Source organism: Pteropus vampyrus, unplaced genomic scaffold (assembly GCF_000151845.1).
Source record: "Pteropus vampyrus isolate Shadow unplaced genomic scaffold, Pvam_2.0 Scaffold379, whole genome shotgun sequence".
NCBI lineage: Eukaryota > Metazoa > Chordata > Mammalia > Chiroptera > Pteropodidae > Pteropus > Pteropus vampyrus.
The window spans coordinates 1,124,783-1,134,152 of record NW_011889160.1 but is presented as its reverse complement, the minus strand read 5'-3'; the positions used below and the strand labels follow the sequence as shown (position 1 = coordinate 1,134,152).

The 9,370-nt window shown below is 60.0% G+C and overlaps 1 protein-coding gene across 1 annotated transcript; it reads left to right on the top strand.

Annotated features, from left to right (window-relative positions):
• Nucleotides 1–347: 347 nt before the first annotated feature.
• On the top strand, nt 348–7,193 carry MMP15 (matrix metallopeptidase 15). Its single transcript, XM_011379969.2, has 7 exons — nt 348–909; nt 1,227–1,388; nt 2,200–2,453; nt 2,880–3,018; nt 3,649–3,799; nt 3,936–4,051; nt 5,168–7,193. The coding sequence occupies exons 1-7, from the start codon at nt 492–494 to the stop codon at nt 5,626–5,628; spliced, it is 1,701 nt and encodes a 566-aa protein (XP_011378271.1). The 5' UTR covers nt 348–491; the 3' UTR covers nt 5,629–7,193.
• Nucleotides 7,194–9,370: the final 2,177 nt, after the last annotated feature.

Genomic DNA, 9,370 nt, shown 5'->3' with positions numbered 1-9,370 from the left:
TGGCCCCTAACAGGGCTCCTCACGCTTCACCATGTGCAGACCCAGTGGCACATGTTCTAATGAGTTCATTCATTTAATCCTCACAGGGACTCTGATGAAACCAGTCCCTTCCTGTTCCCAGTTTACAAATGAAGAAACTCAAATTCAGAGAGACTAACTCACTTTCCCAAGGTCACACAGATAGTGTTAGAACGTGGCCTTGAACTTAGGTCAGCCTGACCCTGGAGCCCAACATTCAGAACCACTAGGCCTGTGTTCCCCAAACCTCAGCCATGTGCATCCGTCTTTCTAGGTCTGTCTTTCTACTACGTATCACCTGTACGTTTATTTACTTATGTTTTCTTACTTAAAATAAGCTTATTTGGCACAATGAAACCTTATCTGGGGATATCTTAATGAACTCCTGGCTTTGACGTGTTTGTTCCCTTTTTCAAATTCACCTCCGAGTGAACTAATGATAGCTGTCGGGCATTGCTACCAGTTCAGATCTTATGTGCGTTCCGTGGGACCATGAGTCCCGGTCTCCAAACCATTGGGTGCCAGCAGTGGACACTAGCCCCAGGCCCTGGGTTCACTCCCATGTCTCCCCACCCACCTGCAGCATCCAGAACTACACAGAGAAGCTGGGCTGGTACCACTCGCTGGAGGCGGTTCGCAGGGCCTTCCGAGTGTGGGAGCAGGCCACACCCCTGGTCTTCCAGGAGGTACCCTACGAGGACATCCGGCTGCGGCGGCAGAAGGAGGCTGACATCATGGTACTCTTTGCCTCTGGCTTCCATGGCGACAGCTCACCCTTTGATGGCACGGGCGGCTTTCTGGCCCACGCCTATTTCCCTGGCCCTGGTCTGGGCGGGGACACCCATTTCGACGCAGATGAGCCCTGGACCTTCTCCAGCACTGACCTAGATGGTGAGATCAGCTGGCCAGTGCGAGGGCACGGGAGGCAGAGCAGACGCTGCAGGGCTGGGAGGGGGCACTTCCCCTGTGCTGTTCTCCAGAGCACTGACACTCGGTCTCGGGCCATTGTCCCACCGTCTCCAAGGGGTGGCAGGGAGGGGAAGGGATCATTTCTCAGGTGGGGAGGTTGGAGGCCCAGAAGTCAGAGCAGCTCAGCCTCCTCTAAGAGTGAGGCAAAGGCAGGTTCTCTGGCAGCCTCGGCTCACAGTCTGGGGTGGCCAGGTCCTGGGCCAGGCCTGAGCCGACCGTGCTGCTTGTCCCCGCTGCAGGAAATAACCTCTTCCTGGTAGCAGTGCACGAGCTGGGCCACGCTCTGGGGCTAGAGCACTCGAACAACCCCAGCGCCATCATGGCACCATTCTACCAGTGGATGGACACCGACAATTTCCAGCTGCCCGAGGATGACCTCCGGGGCATCCAGCAGCTGTATGGTGAGTGGGTGGCACAGGCACGGCCAAGGGACTCTGCATGCCTGCTCTCGACTGCCAGCCCTACGAGGTGTAGGTACCACTGCTGTCCCCATTTTGCAGATGAGGAATCTGAGGCCCAGAGAGGATTAGTGACTTGTCCACATCACTCAGTGAGTAAATGATGGTGCCAGAAATCAAACTCAGGGCTGGCCAGCTGACTCCAGGGCCTGGCCCTCACCCTGGGCTCACACCCAGAGCTCTCGCAGTGGCTCCAGGCTTGGGCTTTCAGAGGACACAGGTGGCCGCAGGGCCCCTCACAGACATCCCTTTTCTCCTCAGCCCCAGTGATATTCTTATCAGACCAAGGGTGCCTCTGGGTTTCCAGGACCCTATTCCTTCTAGTGTCACTTGTGGCCCGAGCCTGTCCCGGGCTCTCTAGTTAGAGTGTTGGTTTACCACTTCCTGGTGGCCTTGAGGCAGGTGACACCAACGCCCACACACCAGGGCTCACCCAAGAAAGCCTCTAGTAGTGAAGTCTCCCAAGGGCTAGTTTGGGTCCCTGAGGGGAAGTGGAGACAAGGGCAGCCTCAGAGGCACAGTGACCGATGCCCAGTGTGGGGCGGTCAAGGAGGGGGCTGTATGTAAAAGGATGGAGGTCTTCCTGAGGGTGATGGGGGAGGGGTCTGCTGCAGACAGACAGGGCATTTCATTTGGGGTACATGTCTCTCCAGGGTGGGGCCCCCAAATCTCAGGGTTCTGAGTAGGAGAACCTGGAGTCCTGGCTGGGTTCTGGGGCTGCCCCCTCACTTCCTGTTCCCTTCTGGCTCTATAGGCACCCCAGACGGTCAGCCACAGCCCACCCGGCCTCTCCCCACTGTGACAGCCCGGCGGCCAGGCCGGCCAGACCATCGGCCCCCCAGGCCCCCCCAGCCCCCACCCCCGGGTGGGAAGCCAGAGTGGCCCCCAAAGGCAGGACCCCCAGTGCAGCCCCGACCCACGGAGCGGCCTGACCAGTATGGCCCCAACATCTGCGACGGGGACTTCGACACAGTGGCCATGCTGCGTGGGGAGATGTTCGTGTTCAAGGTCTGGCCCTTGCCCTTGCCCTTGCCCTTGCCCCCCTCAGCCCCTTGGCCCAGGCTCAGAGCAGGAGAGCTCCCCCCACCCCACCCCCAGAGCCCTGCGCACCTCGCTGCTTGGCACCCCCACCCCTCACTGAGCAGCCCCTGGGGAGCCATCTTCCCTAGACTGGGAAGAAACCAGCTCGAGGGACGAAGGACAAGGGATTTGCGGGGGTCACACAGCAAGCCCAGGGCTCTGCCACACTCATCCGCCCGCCCACTCCACCCAGGGCTCTCTGCCTCTGGTGCTGCCCTTAGGATCTCAGTGGCCTCCCCTGGACACCCCCTGACCCAGGGAGGGGTGGCTTCAGGAGGGGCGGCTTCAGGAGGGGCCTCTCCCAGGCCAAAACAGCGTGCACGCTCTGTCCCCTCACGCACACACCCTCCCCAGGGCCGCTGGTTCTGGCGGGTACGGCACAACCGCGTCCTGGACAACTACCCCATGCCCATCGGGCACTTCTGGCGTGGTCTGCCAGGTGACATCAGTGCTGCCTACGAGCGCCAGGATGGGCGTTTTGTCTTTTTCAAAGGTGAGCAGGCGTTGGTGGGAGCGGCTGGGCAGCCTTCCTGCCCCATCCTCTGACCCAGCTGGGCCTGAGGTGGCAGAGAGCAAAGGGCTGTGTTACATGGACCAAGGCAGTAACCCTGAGGGATCCCCAGCCCTGCTGGCCTGAGCCTCAACAAGGCAGGAGCTCCCCAAAGACAGGGCTGGGCCCAACTAAAAGTGGGGAGCCCTGGGCTGTGCGCTGGGGTGCCCCAGCGGTACAGCCTCCCAGACCCAGAGGCCGGGCAGGGCTCCCCGTCTTTTCTGTCTCTACAAGAACTGTGTGGGGGTATTCACATGGGGATGCAGGGCCATGTACAGTGTGAGCGGTGTGTGTGCCGCCGTGAGAGCCTCACATGCGGGTAGACGAGCAGTCACAGGTGTCCATGATGCAGAGGCACGTGATGCAAGGGTGAGTGCATTGTATATTGTGGTGTGTGGGGTGGAAGTGTGGTTGTGTATAATTGTGTGTGTGTGTGTGTGTGTGTGTCTGTGGTCAGTGTGGCAGTGAATGTGAATGGATTTGTGGGCCCAGAATAGCATCCCCCATGCCCCCTTCCTGCCCAGTCCCCTCAGCCCCAGACCTGTCCTCACTCACCTCCCTCTCCTCCCACAGGTGACCGCTACTGGCTCTTCCGGGAAGCGAACCTAGAGCCTGGCTACCCACAGCCGCTGGCCAGCTATGGCCTGGGCATCCCCTATGACCGCATCGACACGGCCATCTGGTGGGAGCCCACAGGCCACACCTTCTTCTTCCAAGAGGACAGGTGAGCGCCCTCTCCCCTGAAGGGAAAAGACTCCAAGTGGGCCACATACCCCCGACCTACCCGGAGAGAGCTCAGTGCCCGTGGGGAATGCACTCCGGGCCCTAGCAGGCCCATAGCTCGGTGCTTTTGGTCACAGGTACTGGCGCTTCAATGAGGAGACGCAACGTGGAGATCCAGGATACCCCAAGCCCATCAGCGTCTGGCAGGGGATCCCCGTCTCCCCTAAGGGGGCCTTCCTGAGCAATGATGCAGGTACCAAGGCCAGCACTCTTCCCAGCACGCAGCATCCCCCTCCTCCACACATGGGACAGGGCTTGCCCGAGGTCCGCAGACATTGTGACGGCATGCAGAGGGGGACACAGCTGTGTCAGGCCCTGGGAGTTTCTGGAGCATGACTGCCCTGGTTCCCCCCGCTTCATCACCATCCCCTTTTTACAGACAGCCAAACCACGGAGTTTGACTAAAGGGCCCCACATCCCACAAGGAAGTTATGGAGTCAGGAGTCCCACCCAGGCCTGCCTGTGTCCAGAGCTGGCACTCGGAACCACCCTGCTCCCCGCAGAGTCCAGCTGCCTTGGGCAGCCCACAGGGAGCCTGGAGCCTGAGCTTGGCTCAGAGAGATGGAGCGAGAGTCCTTCCAGGGTGCCCCACTTACCCGCCTGGAAGGGAAGCCTGATCTCTGTCATTATAACCCAGCGACAGGGAGCTGTGGCTTTTACTTCTCCAGCAGGGTCTCTGGTGAGTTTAAGAAAAACCATGACCCTGGCTCTCAGATTCCAGGTTCTCAGACTCAGGGGAGACCCTGCAGGCTTCGCCAGGTGCTCGGCGGGTCACACGGCTTCTGTGTGTGATGGCATCACTCTGCAGCCTCTCTGATGTCACTGTGCTCAGCAGAGCATAGACTCGTCCCATGATTCAAACCTGGCCCTTCCTGGGGCTGATGGGATGTGGCACAGTTCCCAAGGCTGGAGAGCTGGGCCAAGGCAAGGTTGGGCTCCGCGCCAAGGCCTACAGCACACTGTATCTTGTGGGGTGAAACCAGTCCTGAGATGGGACAGCAAGGTCCCCTGACTGCAGCCCCCAATCCAGCAGGCTGTAGGACCCTCTTCCCATGCTCTGCCCTAGTCAATGTCAGCCTAGCTAGGAAGCATTCTAGTGGTGCACTTGACCCAAGCCCAGCCCCTCTCTGAGCCTGATGTGGCTCCTGTAAGTTGGGAAGGGGCAGATTTGAAAATGCTAAGGGAAGCAAGTGAGAAGGAGGGTGTTTTAAAGCCAGGGACCCTTCAGCACATCCTGGTCTCCTGCGAGGATCTCTGGCCGGCGAGTGGGTGGGGCCTGACACCACTCTGGCCTGCTTGCCCCCTGCAGCCTACACCTACTTCTACAAGGGCACCAAATACTGGAAGTTCGACAACGAGCGCATGCGCATGGAGCCCGGCTACCCCAAGTCCATCCTGCGGGACTTCATGGGCTGCCAAGAGTACGTGGAGCCGGGACCCCGATGGCCCGATGTGGCCCGTCCGCCCTTCAACCCCGATGGGGGTGCAGAGCCTGGGGCAGGCGGTGACAGCCAGGAGGGCGATGAGGGCCACGAGGCTGGCCCGGGTACCGGGGAGGGGGACTCTGGGGCCGGCAAGGACGGGGGCAGCCGCGTGGTGGTGCAGATGGAGGAGGTGACACGGACAGTGAATATGGTGATGGTGCTGGTGCCTCCGCTCCTGCTGCTGCTGTTCATCCTGGGCCTCACCTATGCCCTGGTGCAGATGCAGCGCAAGGGCGCACCGCGCATGCTCCTGTACTGCAAGCGCTCGCTGCAGGAGTGGGTCTGACCCGCGCAGGCCCCTCCTGCTCCTCACGGTGCTAAGGGGCCAGGCTGGCCGTGCCTGTGGTTCTGAGGTGGTTCCTGGGGCACCGAGCAAGAGCCTTCGGTTGGCTCCCTCCGCCCCTGGGTGGGGGTGATCCCCCCAGGTCCTCTAACATCCCTGCCAGCCCTTCCCCCCCATTGTTTATTTATGCCCAGGTATCTTTTTTTTTTTTTTTTTTTTTTTTTTTTTTTTTTGCACACTAACTGAGCATTTGTTTTGACTTTCCTGACCAGGGGCAGCCCCTCGGGGCAGCGGGTTAGAGCTTTCTAAATGGAGTTTTGCTCTGGACAGGGAATTAGGCCCCCACCCACCTCTGGCTGGGCCATAGCCAGCCGAGTGGAGGGTCCGAGGGCCCAGATGGGAATGTGGCTGAGCAGCTGTCTGGGTTCTTCCCACCCTGGGCCCTCCACGGCCTGAGCCCTGCCAGAACCTCGAGCTCTGTTGGCTTTGGAGACTAGTGGGGCCTAAATGGTCTCCACCCGCCTGAGTCTCTCTCTGCCTTAGGAAGAGCTTTCACCCAGGGCCAGCTCCAGGCCGGAGGGGACAGAGGGCAAGGTCACCACTGGCTGTGAGTCTGTGTTGAGTTTTGGTTCCTTCCCAACCCACCTCTGACAACCCCAGCAGGCGGGTTCCTTGTGCCTAAAACCCCCCCCCGCCCCTGGCCAGCCAAGGGGCCAGCAGCCCCCCACTCCCACGTACCCCTTGAGCCCATACCTCTTTTTCTCTCTGGAGAAGGGGTTCTGGACCTGTTTTACCAAGGACCAAAGGGGGTCTTCCAAGGCCCCTCCACCCCAGGAGCCCCGCCCCCCAGGCTGGGCCTCCAGCCCCCTGTTCACTTTCTCGTCTCTGAGCTGCAATGCACCTGGGCTCCTTCCCGGAGCCTCCTCCCACCCTCTCTCAACCACACCACTGTCCTCGGGGGGCTCAGCCTCACTGGCGTGAGGCTCCGGCTGCCAGTGTCCTGGCTTTCCTGGGGAGAGGGTTCTGATAGGTGCCCAGGCTGGGGTGGTGGACGTCCACAGAGTGTGCCCACTTGTGAGGTACCCACAGCCCACCACGTTCCAGGCTTGGGGCTTCCTCCCCTCCAGCTCCCTGTCCCTCAGGGCAGCAGCTTATCTCCCTCACAGACTACAGGAGAGGGCTGTGTAGTCCCCGAAGGAGCCCACCGTAGAAGCCCACTGTGGCCCATAGACTCCTCCTGGGCTTAGCCCTGAGGGCAGAGACGCTTCCTCCTTCTTTTCCCTCCCAAAGCGAGCAGAGGCAAGGCTGCTATGGGAAATGGTACTGTATAGCCGGTTCTGTCCCCTCTGCTTCCCACAGCCCTGAGCAAGTGGGTCTGCCACCCAGAACCCAAGGCCCCCGGAGGGAGGGGCTCCTCGTGGGCTGGCCCCGTGTGCAGATCCAACAGCTTCCTCCCCCCTCCGTCCTCAGAACCAGAGAGTCAGCCAAGGGGCGGAGGGGTGTCCATGTCCACCCCCTATGTTTCTTTCTGTAAATAATCAGCACTGATTAAATTGTATGGCCGGCGAGTGTGACCTCCTTTGTAAGAGGCCTTGGGCCAGAGCTCATAGCTGGAGGAGTGCAGGTGACAGAGCGAGTCCAGGCTGGGGTTGGGGGACTTGCCCCCACACCAAAGAAACTTCACTCCCAGTTCTGTGGGGGCCCCGTCCCAGTGGCTGGGGTAGGAGTGGGAGGTAGCCGCCCTCAACAGACCTGAGGAGAGCAGGGCAGGGGACTGGGGGTGGCCCCGCCAGGCTGGGGCAGGGAAGGCATGGGGAAGATGCTCATCATCCATTCGTGGTGAGGAAGGGCAACCCAGCTTCCCACGTGCCTTTCATGTCTAACCAGGCCAGGCCGCCTGACCCCTCACCCATCCAGACTGGGTTCTGGGCGGCCTGAAGGCCCAGCTTGCACGGGAAGGAGATGGGAAAGGGTGTCACTGTGGATTCCGGAAGTTCCCCTCACCACGTGCTCTGCTCCAAGGGTGAGGGGGCACCCAAGACCCGCCCTCTAGTCTTTGAAGCAGTAGAAAAATCTTACCCTGGGCAGGGTGCAGATGATGCCCAGGAGGCAAGGACTGCCATCCCCTTGGGTCTGGGTGAGCTTTGGACCCCAGGTCTGTCCTCTGGGCCAAGCCTATTGGGCACCGGCATGCACCCCCCAGGAAGGCAGTGATCAGCCATAGTGGGGTCCCACCCCAACCATGGAGCAGCCCATGCCTCCACAGCTCCTCAGGCAGGTCCTTCAACCTGTTCTAGGCCCCATCCTCCCCCACAGCAGAGAACCCCCTCCCTAGCGCCCCTCGATCCCACCCTTTCCTCTCTTTGTTTTGAAAACTGGCTGAGGAGAGTAGGAAATGCTGGCCCTGGGAAGCCCCGAAGGCCTCTCAGCCTCAGCTAGAAAACAGCCTGCTAGCTCCCCCACCCCAGGGGCCTTGGCAGGCCACATGGGGGTCCAGGGCGGAGACCATCTTGTCAGCTTTCCTGTGGCAGAAGCCACAGGGCCCCACCCAGGTCTGCCTTCTGCCTGAAGCCTTAGGGTCACTCAGAAGCCCAGAGGTCACCAGGCAGGTGGAGGGCAGTGTGGCGGCTCCAGGATGAGAAGGGAGAGGATGAAGGGCCTCTCGCGTTGAGCTCTTCCTTAGAGCCCAGGCTGGAGGAGAGACTTGGCAGAGGCGTCAGTGCCTCAGGAAATTGCCTGAGGAGTCTTCCACCCCCAAGCTCTCCAGTAAAATCCCAAAGAAACCCAGTGGCTCCAGGAACAGCCTATCTCAGGAGCCCTGACGTGTGATGGAGGTCTCTGGGGCACGGGGTGGAGCAACTCAGCCCTGCCCCGCCACCCCTAGAGAGACCAGCTTGACACCCGCTTCTCCCCAGAATTTAACAGCCTGCATCTTTAAAGCGGTTTTTTTGTTCGATGTGGCTGTAAACTAAACTCACATTGGGCCCCTCACAGCCTCCATTCTCTCAGCATCATTCGTTCCTTTATATTTTGCTAATTCCCAATTAAGACAATTCAGGTATTACAGAAAAACTAAAAGAAGAATATGTCACCTGAACTCCCCCAGCCAGCGTTGACAGCTCGGCGTGTTTCCTTCCAGGATTTTTCCCTCTGCGTTTGCACAGCTTGGAGTTTTAGAGTCTAAAACATCCTGGGCTTCAGGCCTGATGTTGCCAGAAGTTAAACCTCAACAGAGGGTATAACGTGACCGACCTCACCTGCTGCTGGCAAGATGAATAGAAGATAGGTGGCTATAACGCTCTGGTGACAGTGCCTGGTACTTAGCAAGTGGTCAGTGAGCAGCTGCCACTCCAGTCAACTCACATGCTTCCCCATGAGAAAAGTAGGGCTCAGAGAGGTGAAGTGACTTCGCCAAGGTCACACAGCTGGGAAATGCTCGTGCTGGCATTGGAACCCAGATGGACCTACTTGCAGAGCAGCCCGGGCCCACCCCACCCCGGTGCTGCCGGAGAATTGAGAGAGATAAGGAGGCCCCTGCCCACCCTGGCCCTCCCTCCCCACGCATGCTAGGCATCGAAGACCCCAGGGCCACCAACAGAGCCTCCTTTCAGGCTGAGGCAGGGGCTGATCTGGCTGCTTCCTCCCCCTCCGACTTGGCAGAAAAGCCTTTTTGTTGTGGCTCACACAGAGGCCATTCTCCTCCGGCTCACGGGACGGAATGGCCGGCTTCCTGTCCATCCACAGC